This window comes from Nelumbo lutea, chromosome 6, assembly GCF_056320005.1.
Source record: "Nelumbo lutea isolate HS-2025 chromosome 6, American lotus-T2T, whole genome shotgun sequence".
NCBI lineage: Eukaryota > Viridiplantae > Streptophyta > Magnoliopsida > Proteales > Nelumbonaceae > Nelumbo > Nelumbo lutea.
This window is the reverse complement of record NC_142689.1, coordinates 13919559-13935349: the sequence shown is the minus strand read 5'-3', so window position 1 is coordinate 13935349 and position 15791 is coordinate 13919559. Positions and strand designations below refer to the sequence as shown.

The 15791-nt window shown below is 35.8% G+C and overlaps 2 protein-coding genes across 5 annotated transcripts; one reads left to right on the top strand and one right to left on the bottom strand.

Annotated features, from left to right (window-relative positions):
- Window positions 1–1337: 1337 nt before the first annotated feature.
- Window positions 1338–14223, top strand: LOC148847480 (uncharacterized). 4 transcript variants are annotated; one of them, XM_088950159.1, is made up of 9 exons: window positions 1385–1526; window positions 1662–1696; window positions 3714–5483; window positions 5846–6096; window positions 6202–6340; window positions 6421–6549; window positions 6702–6792; window positions 12010–12150; window positions 14140–14223. In XM_088950159.1, exons 4-9 carry the CDS (start codon window positions 5948–5950, stop codon window positions 14184–14186), a joined length of 696 nt encoding a protein of 231 aa, XP_088806285.1. In that variant the 5' UTR covers window positions 1385–1526; window positions 1662–1696; window positions 3714–5483; window positions 5846–5947; the 3' UTR covers window positions 14187–14223. The 4 variants fall into 4 exon arrangements, with proteins under 4 accessions (XP_088806287.1, XP_088806284.1, XP_088806285.1 ...); XM_088950158.1 differs by lacking the exon at window positions 3714–5483 and having other exon boundaries at window positions 1374–1526; XM_088950160.1 differs by lacking the exon at window positions 3714–5483 and having other exon boundaries at window positions 1662–1757.
- Window positions 3792–4687, bottom strand: LOC148847481 (uncharacterized). Its single transcript, XM_088951269.1, has 2 exons — window positions 4253–4687; window positions 3792–4067 (listed from the first exon to the last, which is right to left on the bottom strand). The coding sequence occupies exons 1-2, from the start codon at window positions 4685–4687 to the stop codon at window positions 3792–3794; spliced, it is 711 nt and encodes a 236-aa protein (XP_088807395.1).
- Window positions 14224–15791: the final 1568 nt, after the last annotated feature.

The window sequence follows — 15791 nt, the reverse complement described above, 5'->3', positions numbered from 1 at the left end:
TTAAATATTCATTTTCTTAAAAATTCTAACAAACTCGGCATCGTCGGTAAAGTAGATTGATTGGGACTGTGGGGTTTTAGTTGACACAGGGTTGCATTCCTTACCTGTGACTCTATTGATTGATGGGTCGACAGATTTCTTCAACCATCCAATCATGTGATCGAAGGACCGGTTCTCGAGGACAAGGATTACGATGGTTTTGATGGGTGATTGGTTAGAAGCAGCAGAGGAGTTGGAGGAGGAGAAGAGTGGAGACAGGAGGATATTCTCTGGTTCAGAATCTTTCCATGTGTGGTAATGACTAATGAAGAGGTGGAACTACAGCAAAGGAGATATTCCTCCAGTTTCTCTGTGAAGCTTGAATGAACTGGGGGTTTGGGGCGAAAGTTTTTTCCAATGAAGTATTGTGGAATTGGATTTTCTACGATTGCTCAAGATAGAGCCGAAACTGTCTTTCCACAAAAGATATTCGGAATTATAAAGTTCAGAGACAATAAAATCATGAGATTTAGTTCAATAACTAGGTTGGAGTCTGAGAACATACTGGTTTTTTTTTAACAGATTGTCCAACTTGCGATGTTGTAATTGTAAAAACTAGTGGGCTGGATTTGTCCAGATATGAACTTGAGGTTAAAATTCTTAGCAGCAGTCGATTTGACTCTAATGCTTTTGTGGAATCACAAGTTCTTTCATGAAACATGTACATTTCTGTATTTGCTCTCGTTGAGGAAGTTGGAGACCTTGCTTATTTAGTTGCTATCATTGTTGAGTACTTATGGTGTGCAGCTGTGGAAAAACTCGAAGTACATCCAAATCTATATGTTTTGACTGTACAATTACTAGCTCGTAGTGATCGCTATACAGAGTTTATTCTCCTTGATATCGGGTAGAAGAAAAGGGAGGAGAGAAAGGGGAAGGGGAAAAAGAGAGATCGGGGGGGGGGGGGAAAGAGTCGTGAGATCAGGAAAGATGAACAATATTTTTTTTCCAAATAGTTATGGGTAGTATGGGGATTTAAAAATATTATAACACGGATTTCAACGGAAATCTAATGGAAAGGGGTCTTTATTGCAAAACGAAGTATAGGGGGTCTTTGTCATAGACCCCATAGTAGAGGGGGTATTTGTAATTTATCCTTAAACTTAATAAAAATTTCACTTAAAATAATAAAAATAATAACAATTATTAAAAATACTATAAATTATTAATAAAACAAAATTTATTAAATAATATTTGTTCATATTAAATTAATAATAAAAGACGGTAAGGCTCAGTTTTGAAAGGGTAGAAATACAAATTTATAAAATACAAAACCTCTATTTTGTATTAGTTTCTCTGTATTTCCAAAAGCTTAAAAGTCAAAATGCTCTTTATCTCAAAAGCTACAACCGAAGCTTTTGGTCTATTCGGGCTTTCCACCTACATCCAGCAAAAACTCGAACTCTACGAAACATCCTTCGTTCAATCGTTCTCCGCTTTCCAAAGTGAGGAACTTTGCCCCAAGCGACTGAGAAGCATCTACGCAGGTAGTTCTTCTCCTTTTAATTCCTTCAATCCTCTTTTTTTTTTTTTTTTTTATCGTTCCATTAATTTCCCCTTCTTCTTCTTCTTCTTCTTCTTCTTCTTCCATCAACTACTAATAGACATTTTTTTTCTTGTAGGAGGCTAATTACTAGCTGTTCTTCACCATGTTCAGGTATAATCAACTGCCATTGCTCATTTTTTTTTTCGGATTCCATTGACACATTAGGCTCCAGGTTAGGGCTTAACATTTGTTAGTGTTCTATCATCAACATTTTTTTATGTCTATTTACATTTCAAGTTTCTGCGATCTGAATCATATATACATCTCAAAAAAGAAAAAGATAAAAGATAAAATAAAAATCGTTGGCGTAGCAAATGATTCAGTCATATTAGAAACACTCGTTTGATGCGGTTTGGTGAACTATTTGTTAGAATAACATAACCTATTCCAGCTGCTCCTGTTACTGGATCGTATGATCCATCAACATATATGTAGGCTTCAGGATTTTTCTGGGGGTGTATTTGTAGTGTTCAGCTGGGACTAGGTGGACTAGTGCAAAAGCAGCCTGTGTGGGCACTGGGATTGCAGAGCGTCGTGGAATGTTACGATCCATTTGTTTCACATTGGTAGTATGGGATGCTAATGTGAGGTATCTCACATTGGTAGTATGGGATGCTGTTGTGGGGTATATATGTGCTTGGGTCCCCCTCCCTCTAACACAGCTAGCTTTTAGGGGTGAATTCTCCTAAGACACGTATCAGAGGTGACTGAGTGGAACTTAAAGCTTAGGGGATGTCAAGGGGAACTGTATTTTATGAAATTCAGGGGTCTTTGGAGCACTTTGGAAAAGAATCCTTGTAATTTTGTTTCCTTCAGTGTATTTCTGTTAGGTTGTTGGTTTGTCAACTTGACAACCAGTATTTTGAGATGTACTGCTTTTTTCAAGTTCAATGAATTTTCCTTTTATCCTTCAAAAAAAAAAAATCCTAGATACGAATTCCCATATCCCCCAAACCACTCAATGCCTCCACCTTTCACCTCAAATCAAACACCACCAAATACCTACAACCTCAAACACTAATGCACAGCCTCCAGCCCATAAGCAAAATCTCAAAACACCCTCAGTTTGCTCTTGATTCCAAAACTGTATCAAATGCAAATAAATTAATCCCAAAAAATGCAGGACTTTTGTATTCAACTTTCTGTCGAGGAAACCCCAGTTGGTTTGCCTCTTTCATTCCCTCTCTACTTATTTTTATTATCTCCATATCTATAAGAGACAGAAGAATTTCAATGCTTTAAATTAAATAAGATAAGGTTGTACAAATTTTGGAATTCAGCAAGAGTGCAAAACTCAATGAGCGTTTGATGCCAACTATTATAAAAAAATTGAAAGTGTCTCACAATCTTTTTTAATTTTCTTGTTGTAATTTCAACTTCAACCAATGATGAGGGAGATGTATGTGGAAGAAAAAGGCTGTTATGACTTTTCTTCTTTTCTAATACAGGGGTAATTTGGTCCTAGAAACTTTTTCCTCTTTTTGTTCACTGTTTTTGCAATTAGTTTCTAAGTAGCTGAATTTTCCAATAGAACAAATAAATTAAATTCCAAAATCCCATAAATAAATACATAAAAAATGAAGAAACTTATTTTCCAAAATAAATTCATTTTTTTGTTAAGCTTATTAGCTCAAGTTAACATACATAAGCATAACATATAAAACAAAATTAAGGTGAAAGTGAAGGCAATTGAATGTGGATCATACCAAAACGCTTCAAGAAACAACAATTTAAGCTTGTGAAACTTGCAATGTGTTTGTCTATTTCTTAGCTGCATTACTTAAAGCAGCTAGCGTGATGTTAGACACCGTAATCTTCGGAGGTTGGGGCCTTTACATTGGTATAGGAATAAGTCAAGTCTGTACAAGCCCATATGGGGGAAGGGTGTTGGAGGCAATGGTTCTCTTTAGCCGATATGTATAACGGGGGTAGGTTTTGTGATTTTGGTTGCAGTTCATCCTATTTTAGGTTGATCGGAGATTAGTTGTATTATTGTTGCATTATTTAGTAGAAGTTTTGCTATCTAATATCTTATCTGCAAAACCAGGTCTCCATGTATTCAAAAGGTCTTTGTTTATTGTTACTTAAGTTAACTGACTTACTGACAATTACTTTTTTTTGGAAAAAGGTAATGTAAGTTTATTCATCATAAGCGAAAGAAGGTTACAACTCAGACCCAAGAAGGCAGTCTGAAAAGCAACCAAAATTACAACCTCCACCAGGAGCAAGACTGAAGCAAAACAGATATATTAAGACCTCTGAATTCCCCAGATGTGGAAACCCAAGAGATCAACTTGCCCACAGCTCTCTGAATTACATGATCAACATCCTTATACCTATTACAAAAGATTCTACTATTCCTTTCAGCCCAAATGGACCGCAGGATTGCAGCTGGAATTGTCTTCCACATTAGCTTCCCTATCTTACTAAGACCTTTCAGCTTCCAGGAACACAAGTTATCCTTAACTGATCTCGGCAAAACCTAGTTAGCGCCCAAAGCTTTAAGAAAATGCAGCCAAATCTGTAGAGAAAATGGACAATGAAGACAAAGGTGCTCCGTAGATTCTTCAACGGTCCCACAAAGCACACAACTTGCATCCAGAATTGGAATACCCCTTCTCAACAAGTTAGACCTGGAAAGACATTTATCAAGGGCCATCGTCAGACCAAAAAGTTGGCTTTTGAAGGGCTCAGAGGGTTCCAAATCTGCCTAGCAGGGAACTCAGAACCTCCCACATTATCTAACTTATCAGCCATGGATTTCACAGAAAACACCCCATCCGGCTTCCATTTCCAGCACCACAAATCCTCCTCTAGCACATCAATCTTCTGAACAAGAGGCAGAGACATCAGCTCCAAGAATTCATCCAATTCCCAATCAAACAAATTCCTCCTTAAGAGAGGGGACCAAGACACTGAATTCTCATTCAATGATAAGTAATCAGCGACAGTAGCCTCCTGATTGACTGCACATCTGAAAAGGTGAGGGAAGGAACTAGCAAGGGGACTGTCTAAACACCATTTGTCTTTCCAGAATTTTGTTCTGTCTCCTTTGCCCACACACATTGAAATCCCTTCCCCAAAGATAGGAAAGTACCTCATAATTCCTTTCCAGAGAGAGTTGCCCCAATTTGGAGGTGGATCTCTCGTTCCCCAATTTCCCCAATCAACCCCATACTTTTCAGCAATGAGAGATCACCACACATTCCTTTCAACTAAGAACCTCCCAATCCATTTGCATAAGATAGCAGAATTAAAATTCTTCAATTTCCTGATTCCTAGACCGCCTTCCACTTTAGGAAGACAAACTTGGTCCCAATTAACCAGATGGACCTTATTGTCCTCCTCCCAACCTCTCCAAAGGAAATTTCTCTGAAGTTGTTCCAACCTTTTAGCCACACCAACCGGGATAGGGATAAGGGATAAAAAATAAGTCGGAAGATTTGAGAGAGTACTTTTAATCAAGGTTACCCTTCCACCAAAAGAAAGGTATTTTGCCTTCCAAGATGCTAGCTTTCTCTCCATTCTCTCAATGACAGGACCCCAGATCGAGGAAGAGAGCCAGTTAGCCCCCAAAAGGGAGACCCAAATACTTCACAGGAAGATAATCAATCTTACATGCCAAGACCTCATCACATTCCTCTAAATTATCAACCAGCCCCACTGGTATGATAGAGCTTTTGTTCAAGTTCACCTTCAAACCAGACACCACTTCAAACCATATTAAAATACCAAGGATGAGATTCAATTGGGACGGAGAAGCATCCAAGAAGCACAATGTATCATCAGCAAACTGGAGAATATTAACCTTTTCTCCCCCCGGGCAGATAGCAAAGCCTTCCCAACTCCCATCATCAGCTGTCCTTTTACAAAACAGGGTCACAAGTGCCACTAAAAGGTAATTTAAAAGTTAATAGGCCATTATAAGGGTGTTTTAAGATTGCATAAAAAATAATAAAAAACAGAGTGCTTATAGAAGGCTTATGCCTAAGATGATGCGCAAGGTGCATCACTAATGTGCCTTTTGAAAGAGGTCTTGAGGGAGGTACATGCCTTAAAATGTGCCTATGCGTACTTTGCTAAAACACTGATATTACCTTTAACAAATAATTGTAATAGTTCTTAATATATCTAAAGTTTTATAGCACTGTGTTGATTGATCCCATCTTAGCGTTTATGAAATTTGACTTTGAGTTGTTTCTTCATTTGTGCCTTCTACGATCTTGATCTGAACTCTTACCACGCATACTCTCTTCTCAGTGAACATTGAATTGCACTGGAGGTGCTTTTGACTTGCTCCATGAGGACACATAATCAACAATGCATTTGATTAAATGAAGGGGCATGATCCCATAAATTCATATGGTCAATACAGCAAGGCAGGCAAGAACTGCTGAGAGGGAGCACCTTAGATTTGCAACAATGGTTCATGTTCTGGCATACACTATATCTTTTCTTCTCTTCCTTCATGGGTGCAGTATCAGTTGTCTTTGTTTCAGTCACAAGAATATGTTAGTATTGATTTTTCATGGTTCCTCTGCTGTCCAGTAACTGTTAATCACATAATTCTCTGTTCTTAAATTTGAAAAATGTTTTCTTTACTTAAAATTTCACAGCATAGACCACAAAGCGTTGAATGTTGGGGAAGAGCTATATCAGGAAAAGTTACCTTTGCAAATGGGTTCTCGTCTTTACCAGTTAAAAGGGCTTAAACCATCCATGTGGTACGAAGTGAAGATATCATATCCAGCTTCAGTATGTATGCCCTTTTTGTCCAGTGTTTACTTTTTCAGCCTTTCCTTTCTTGAAGCTTACCCAATTTTCTTGAATAATAGATACCAGCTAGCTTCTCTATTTTGCTGAAAAGGCACGATGATGTCAAAGGTCTAAATGTAAAAAGAAGATTACTCAACACTGAGAAACTCATTTTTAAGGCTGACAGTCCTGACATCCTTAGTCTTCAGGTCTGAGTAAAATGTTTCACATTTAAAGAAGGATTTCATTGTTTTTGCGAGAAGTTTGTGAATATATTATTATTATTATTATTATTATTATTATTATTATTATTATTATTATTATTGTTGTTGTTGTTGTTGTTATTATTATTTTTGTGCAGAATGGATTGCATGTTCTTGTAATTGTGGAGCCTGCTGGAGTTGTTGCTATCCCACATGGTCTGGAGAGAGAGTTCATTGTTTTCAACATAGGTAAGCTAGAGATTATTTTCAAGCAATTCATAATATCTGTAGTAATATCTCTACCTTCTTCTGACTTTCCTCTGTCAACATTTCTATTACAGGAAACTAATTCTAATTCATGTCACAAAGTTATCCGCTGTGGATATTTAAACTAGATCTTTAACTAATTTAAACTTGTATGGCTATTTGTTGGCTCCATTATGCATCTTCGCTGCATGCCCTTTAGGGTTAATTGCTTCCTGTCATAGGCTGAGAATCCTTGGACTCAATCAGTTCAAAATAAAGATACTTGGGTTAAATATGTTTCACGATGGTTATGGGAAACTAAATACTAATTGAACCATCCAGATTTCAAAGTTCCTTCTTAGGCCTTCTCCATTGCTCCCAGAAAATGGTAACTCTTAATTTATTTGTAAGCTATAATCCAAATCTTGGAATCTTTATCTTTCTTACCAAGCCCAAAACAAAAACCTTAAGAACCTTAATACAGATTTCCTGTAAAAATCATGTTTTTGATTCTCTTCTGCAACCTTTCCTATATACACCTTCCATATTTTTTAAGTTGCATGGAATCATAGACCATAGAGGGATGGGTTTAAAAATTGATTGCAAGTTGTAGATCTGTAAATCATTATCATCTAAGCCTTGTCCCAAGTATATGGGATTGTCTACATCAATCCTATTCCACCATTCCATCTTTGACTTACTGATTGGTGCAAAATGCCATTCCAAATCCATTTGGGAGCCAGTGGTTGAAAAGTTGGAGAAGAGGCTGGGGGCTGGAAATCCAAATATCTTTCCAAGGGAGCTAAAATCACTCTGTTAAAAGAAGCTCACTAGCAAATCTTACCATACATTTCTTATCTTTATTTCCAATCCCAGCCCAAGTGGCTCAGAGACTGGAGAAATTAGAAAGGGATTTCCTTTGGTGTGGTAAGGAGGGTGAGTGGAAGACCCATCAGGTGAATTGGGAAACTGTTTGTAAACCTTTGGCTGCAGGGGACCTAGGTGTGAGAAGGTTAAGGCAAGTCAACATTGCTTTAATGGGGAGGTGGTTTTGGATTTTTAACTCCCAGCCTCAGAGCCTGTGGAGGCAGCTAATTGTGGAAAAATTTGGTACCAGGAACAATGGCTGGGACCCATGTATCTCTTTCTCTTCTTTTGGTTGTTCGGCTTGGAAGGGAATTGAGGAGTTTTTCCCTAGTTTATTCAAGGGGTGAGGCTGAAAGTAGGGGTTGGAAGAAGGACCTGTTCCTAGCAAGAGCCTTGGTGTAACAATTCTGCCTTAATGGAGACTTTTCCTTCTCTGTTTATTATAACTGAGGGCGAGAATGTGCTGGTGGCAGATCAGTTTGAGTGGTTTGGGAGAACAGAGACCTGGTGTCCTAAATTCAGGAGACAACTCAATGATTGGGAGATTACAGTTCTATTAGCTCTGCTTCAGTAACTCCAGAATCAACATTTATACCCAAATCAAGATTTAATCGTCTGGAAATGGTCCAGTAATGGCAGATTTTCAGTGAAGTCCTTCTATAAGAATCTGATTGCTGGTGTTCCTCAGGTTTTCCACCAATTTGTTATTTTCAATGCCATATCCATTGTTAAATTATGAGCACTTGAATCATTCCTTACTACTTCAACCATGTCCTTTTTTGTCTTCCCATAGCTCTTCTAGGCACCTCAACTTGTAATAGATCACTTCATGTTGGTGTTATTAGATGGTTTGCTGTGTGTCTGACCAAACAATCTTAGTATACTTTCTCTAATTTTATCACCTACTGGATCTACTCCTAAGTTTCTTTGAATGACTTCATTTCTGACCTGTCCGTAAGCCTAATTTTGCATTTAATCCTTCATTAGTTTCATCACTAAATACTATGCCATTTGCAAACAATAAGCACCATGGGACCTCCTTTTCAGTATGTTTAGTCAATTTATCCATGATTATTGCAAATAAATAAGAAATGAGTGCTAAGCCTTGGTGAAGATCCATTATAACTATAATATCTGATTTCTCTCCTATAGGTGTTCCAACAGAGGTTGTTGCACACTCATACATGTCCTTAATTAGGTTTATATACCTATTTCAAACTCGTTTCTTTTTTCAAAATCCACCATGTGATCTTTTTTTTTTGATAACTATCCATCATATGATCTCTCTAGAGACCATATAGTCCAAATCAATACATGGAAGCAAGAAGGATTAATTTCTTTGCTGCATCCCATTTAAATATGTTGGGATACAAGGAAACAAATAATAGACGATTTTTGTTTGAATCCTACGATTTGATTCATAAATGTTACGATTTATACAATTCCTACGATTCATTATGATTTAAATCCATTCAATTTAGAACTTGTTCTCTACTTTTGCCATTTTATTTTGATTATATTTTTGTCAAGGGTGTCTTGTTTTAAAAAGCTTACTAAAAATTGTTTAATTTATTTTATTTAAGTCCATATATTGAGTTTATTTTATATCATATGCTGGATAAAGAGCCATTGTATATGGATTATTTGATTTTCAAGTCAAACCACCTGATTATATCATCTTAGACTTTTATTGTTTAAGTGGTAAATTCTATCATTTTAGGTACACACATGGTAGATATGACTTAAAAATAGGGTAAAACACTATTATATACATGTTTAGCCTTTTAGCATATCTATATTTAAATTTTTGACAAGTTTGTATAAAATAGAAATAATCTTATGATTTATGATACAATTCATGATTCAATGATTTAATTTTCTTGACGATTTATGATACGATTATGATTTTTAGAACATTGATCTAGGGACTAGCTCATCATCCTACCTATGATTCAATGATTTAATTTTCTTGACGATTTATGATACGATTATGATTTTTAGAGCATTGATCTAGGGACTAGCTCATCATCCTACCTATAGGGCTGTCATGGACTTTGAAGCCCAATTTGACATCCAATCTGATTATTTTGGATTTGGATGTTAGAACTTGCATCCAATTAATAATAGAATCAGATATGGAAATATATAGTAATAAATTTGTATTTAATACACGTACAAGTTAAAAGTAATTAGTTTTTTCAAAACTATTTTTATTTTTGTCATTTCAAGTATAACAAGTAGGGGTGTCAATGGACCATATTTGGGTTGGACCCCGTTTGGTTCACATCTAGATTGGATGGATTGGATGGTCCAAATTTTATTATTGGGTTGGACTGGTCCACGTTTTTGTTGTCCGTTATAATTAGCGGACCGAAATGGATGAACTCCATTTCTTTGCAAACCGTATGAAAGTTCATTGAAACCTTGAAGGCTAAAGCTTGGACATTTTCATCATTGGCGTTTTTGAAGCTAGTCCCTCTCTCAAACCCTCTTTCAAATGCCTCCTCTCGGACATGACCCATCAACAAAGTGGTCGTCTCCTTTGCATGATCGTTGACACGCTTTTGGTAGAGGTGTAAACTGGGCCATGCCGCCTGTGTCTTGGCATGATCCGACATGATTTTGGGCTGGCTCGGCACGATAGAATGCGGGCTGTGTCAGGCACGACATGATCACACGGGCCGTGCCGGGCCTGGAGTTTCAGGTCCATGGGTCAACACAGATGGTGCCTCCCGCGGCCCGCGTGTCGGCACGGCCCAACACGACCCATATATATGATATATATTATTTTTTATCAATATATATGATATATATTATATAAAATATAAAATATATTAATTTATATATAATTTTATTATACTATTTCATTTTATTATTGCATATATAATCAATTGTTTACATCAAATTTCATATAAAATAAAATTAATATATTAATTTTTGTCTATTTTGTTAATTTACTTTAAATTTTTTGTTTTTTTTTCAATTTTTTTAGAAAATACACCTTTCATGGCTTGGCTTGGTCCACGGCCCGGCTTGGCCCACAACACGACATGGGCCTGCGTAAGATCAGGCCGTTGGTTGTGTTAGGCCGACCCCCCGAAATATCCCAAGGGAGGGAAACGCGGGTCGTGCCATGTCAACCCAACACGACCTGATTTACACCTCTAGCTTTTGGGATGGTTGGCCGAGATTGCCGACAACTTGGGTATATTTCATTCCATCTTCAAGACTTCAACACTAGCGGTGCTTATCGGATGGCCATCTACTTCTCCTTCTAGTTGCATCGCCCTCACTACCAAACAAATTCTCTCGAGTAGGGATGTCAATGGATTGGTTTTGTATCGGATCCAATCCGATCCAAACCTTATCAAATCAGATTTGGATGGTTCATTATAATTATTGAATGAGCCAATCCAAAATAAATTGGTCCATAATCTTATTGGTCTGAATCGGATTTGAACCAAATTCACAATAGTCCAATCATGAGGCCAAACCCTTATACAATTTGAAACTGATCAAAATTGAAGCCGACATAAAAATGCTTTTATGAAAATACTTTTACAAAAGCACTTTTATAAAAGTAATTTTATGAAAGGTACTTTAATGAGAGCAAAGTACTTTTACGAAAGAACTTTTATGAAAGCACTTTTATAAAAGTAATTTTATGAAAAATACTTTTATGAAAACACTTTTACAAAAGCACTTTTATAAAAGTAAAGTACTTTTACAAAAGCACTTTTACGAAAGTATTTTTACAAAAGCAGTTTCACGAAAGCACTTTTATTAAAGTACTTTTACAAAAGTACTTTTCATTCACTTTGGATTGGATTGGACCCAATCTGATCCATTTGCATTTTAATTGGATTAGATTGAGCAGGTGTTGTAGTTTTTTTTATATATTTTCTGGATTTTGTATGTTATTTTGGTATTTGATTCAATTTGGATTGGATTGGATCCAATCTGGTCCATTTTGCGTTTTATTTGGACTGGATTGGATTTGGATTGTATGGATTTGGAGTTTTGGACTGGATTTGGTCAAGTCTATTTGTAAATGGACCAATATTGGATTGGACCGGATTGGACAAAATCCAGTCCAATTGATGGCCCTAACAACAAGGCAGATGCAGGTTAAATCTGAATCTGATCCGATTAAAGTCGCACCTACCTATCATCGTACTTTTTTTATTTTTAGTAAAATTTCTGTGTATTTATTATCAGAGAAAAATGATGAAATTATTGTGCATTTATTACTTTATAAATTGTTCTTTTTTGTGTTGTTTTTACTTCTTCGATCTCTCTAAAGAATTCATTAGCGATCATAGAATTTCTAACCATGTTTAATTGCAAATGCAGTTTGCGATGAATTATTAGTTGGGATTCCACACAAAGCTTGGTGGGTCGGTATGCTAGTATTTCTCTGTTTGGGATTGGCATTAATAATTCCATATTTTCTCCCATCATATCTATTAGAGAACAGTCAAAGCTCACGTACAGGTAATACAACTACTGTAAAGGACTCATGAATTTGGTTCTTTATTTCATGTCTTCCACTTGTTAATGGATGGAAAGAAATTACATCATGATTATTTGATTGATCAAATTGTACTTGAAACAACAAAATAACCTAACTTGATATGTAAATTTTCTTTGAACGAAACTCAGTCCATGAATCTAAGTAGTGAGAATTCTTGATCTCTCTCAATATCTCTCGCAATTTGTAAAAGTTCCAGGATTTGATTTGATATTGTTTCATTGATTACTCCTAAAGATTTCATCTAGATTGGGAATGTGCAAAATTCTCCCTAGACTAAAATAGGTTAATAGCAATGTTTTCAAAACCGGACTGGACCGGATGGTTGGACCAGAAAAACCGGGAACCAGTTCCATTTTACCCCAGATCCGCCTTTTGGCCTACAATCGTTGATTTGGTCAGCAAACCGCTGACCCGGATGGTCGAACTGTTCAAACCATCCAACGGTTTTTTATTTTTTTTGTCAGAATGGGCCATCTGTTTGATTCGAATGGTCAGACCATTTGACACGGGAACTGGACCCCTGAATGGTTCGTTGTCCGGTAGGTTTTTTAAAACCTTGGTTAATAGACTAGGTCACGTAGAGAAACTCCCTACTCGATTAGGAAACCGTTTTCCATTTGTACAATGCTTATCATGCTCTCATAGGTAGGATTTACCTTTATTAATACTATCCGTGTTAAGGGTATTTGTGTCTTGACGGAGGTGGTTTGGTAATTAGACCATCTTAAATGGTCACATGTAAAAGCAAAAGCAATGGTGAGCACAGCTGTCATTCTACTTGCAAGAATAGGAATAACATTTGTATTTTACAAGTGCCTAAGATGAGATGTCCCGTAGGGCTATAGCCAGGCACACCATCAAGGCCTCAGGCTTTGAAATGCAACAAGATGGGAGTGTACCGTTGAAACTTGAAAAATAGATTTTTCTGAGATGGGAATTTATAGCAAAACTTGAGGAAAAGTGTATCTGATGGGTGGAATTCCTTGTTCCATCTCTGTTGAGAGCAAGGCTTAAAATATTGACATGATAATGCCTGTCTCCGTTTTCATAGATATCGAGATGTGGCATATGTTGGCGCCTTCATTCCACATGTATTTGGTCTGTATCATTGGTATCACTTTGTATCTAACCTGTACAGAGCCGATAGATATCAATAAGGACTGATTCGGATAATCTGCTGGTGGAATGATTAATGTTTGCTAGTTTCACTTTTACAGCACATTTCTCACTCGTCATTCTTCATACTAAACACTTGTGGCCTTGTGGGAGAGTTCCTATTTGCAAAAGCATTTGTGGAAGAATGCATTTCTTTTATTTAATCCTTCAATATTCAGTAGATTTACATGTTAAATCATTTGAAATGCAAGGATATATTGATTTGTTGGGTCTGATGTTGTTGTAATCATAATGAATAACTTATCTTAAATGGTTTTGAAGGTAGGAAAGAGCCATACAACGGATCTATGAATGATTTATCAAATCCGTTGTTCCATGAACAATTTATGCCAATAAAAATGATTTTTTAGTGATCTACAGATATAAAAATAGTAAAAACAGAACAATTGTTTTAGTAATTAAAATTTATGAATTGCATAGAAATTCTAATGGATTTGATATATTTTTTAAATTAAGATTATATATTTCTTGAAGTTAATATTTAATAATTTGATTTGTAATAAACAAAAGTAAAAAAACATAAAATATGGAATAGTTGGTTTAATAATTAAAATATAGTGGTTGCTTATGATTTGTTGGTTGATGCATTATCATTAATGTATTGTATGATTTCTACATGTCTCCTTATATTAATTGTAATGTATTTTTTCATATAAACTATTAATATGTGTTTCTTACATGTTTGTACTTTACGTATAATGATTTCAACTTAAATTTTTAGTGTTGTTACTGTATCTGCGAGGTTCATGAGAGTTTTCCTATTGTTTTAATAGGTATCCAGATCTTTCTAATGTATCCTATTGTGATACCGATATTTTGAACCTTGCTTGAGATCTAGAGTGCGTAGGGAAAAACAATGCATTCTGGAGCCTTGAACTGCACAAAATACTTTGCCTTTTCATTTGATGCATCATCTAGGAAGATTGGCACTGCTTTCGGCAGAAAAATGGAAATGGTTAACCTGCATGGTGAAATGGCAAATGATCTCTGTCCCATATACAGAGAAGTTAAGGAGAAAAGGGTTACTGGGAAAATTGTATCTACCACAGGGGAAGAGGAAGAAGAAGATGATGAAAGGAGACGGGAGATTTATCAAAAATAAATAAATAAATAAAGGAGACGGGGGATAAATGGGACGAAAACAAGGAAGCATTTCTATCTAGCGCAGAATTCATCCAACAGTTGGGAGAAGTTCAATTGCTAAACCTCCGCTCAGTTTGGAAAGAGTATAAATACAAATACTTAGAGTGCAAAACCTTGTATTATTTTATATGTATTTGCACTGTATCGTAAACATTTGTATCTGTACTCGTTCAAAGGTTCAGTTTGGGAGGAGTGCAACTACAAATATGTACCTCCCAAACTGAGCCTAAGCCAAAAAAAATTTGATTCATAGATATGTCTTCTAATTTTAATTTAAGAACAGCCTGAAAACAAAATTGCTTCTCTTTGGGTGGTGGGTTGGCAATCCAATCGTTTAGGTCCTGTTGTCAACTTGTCATTATTCATATAATAAAAATATATAAAAAAGATAATTTGTAAGACTATAAAATTACAAAAAAATAAGCATACATCTAATATTATATATCTATCATATTAATTAACCAAATATTAGTATGTTTCTAATATTGGAAAGGCATGAAACCTAAAAAAGGGATAATCAATCAACCAGTGGCATCCAATTTGTAACCAACTAACCACTCAACTGGTATTCATTGGATTCTAATTTTCCTTTTTAATTGGTTAACTTAAAGTTTCCAAGGTTTTCATACCTTCCTAGTATCATAGAAACTTCTGGAATAGGACATACACTAATCACTATTTATTTATTTGATATGAAATTTTCAATTTTATTTACTAGATGTAGTTATGATAAATATGACGAAATTATGAATATAAGTAGAGTCTGACAACTATGATACCGAAAAGATATCTACCTAAAAAAAATTGATAACCAAATCATGGTAACCAATTAACTGGTATTTATTCAATCACGTTAGTAACTATTTTCTAAAAGATTTTCAAGTATCAAATATATCATATGCAACAAAAAAAATCCCCAAAACTTTTGTCTTCCTTGTATGACAAACTAGCAAGGGTGAGAATAAAGTAGTAGAGTCTCCAAAAACCTTCTTAATTAAAAGTTTTTTTAGGAAAAAAAGATTTGTTTAGAATAAACAAAAAATTAAATATATTTTGATATATATAATTGGGGTTGAGAAAGGGTAGGGGCTCCACTTCCCATCACCATCATTATCCTTGATTGGATAGTCCTATTAATTCCGGTCCCCATTTTCCAAGGTAGTCTCTATCCTTGACCTAATCAAGTTGAGGAGAGGTACCAAGAGTGGATGGGGAAAATTGTCATCCCTACCTCCCTCTCTTTCTCTCTCATGGCATTGGGTTCCACACAACCCCCTCTCAC

What these genes read in the sequence shown, in the direction of transcription:
- LOC148847481 (XM_088951269.1), bottom strand. Translation starts at nt 4,687, where the DNA reads ATGAGGTACTTTCCTATCTTTGGGGAAGGGATTTCAATGTGTGTGGGC. An exon ending in CTTCAAAAGCCAACTTTTTG is followed by an intron (nt 4,068 to 4,252) that starts GTCTGACGATGG and finishes GGCGCTAACTAG; the next exon opens with GTTTTGCCGAGATCAGTTAA.
- LOC148847480 (XM_088950158.1), top strand. Translation starts at nt 5,948, where the DNA reads ATGGTCAATACAGCAAGGCAGGCAAGAACTGCTGAGAGGGAGCACCTT. An exon ending in AGATATCATATCCAGCTTCA is followed by an intron (nt 6,341 to 6,420) that starts GTATGTATGCCC and finishes CTTGAATAATAG; the next exon opens with ATACCAGCTAGCTTCTCTAT. An exon ending in GTTCATTGTTTTCAACATAG is followed by an intron (nt 6,793 to 12,009) that starts GTAAGCTAGAGA and finishes TTGCAAATGCAG; the next exon opens with TTTGCGATGAATTATTAGTT.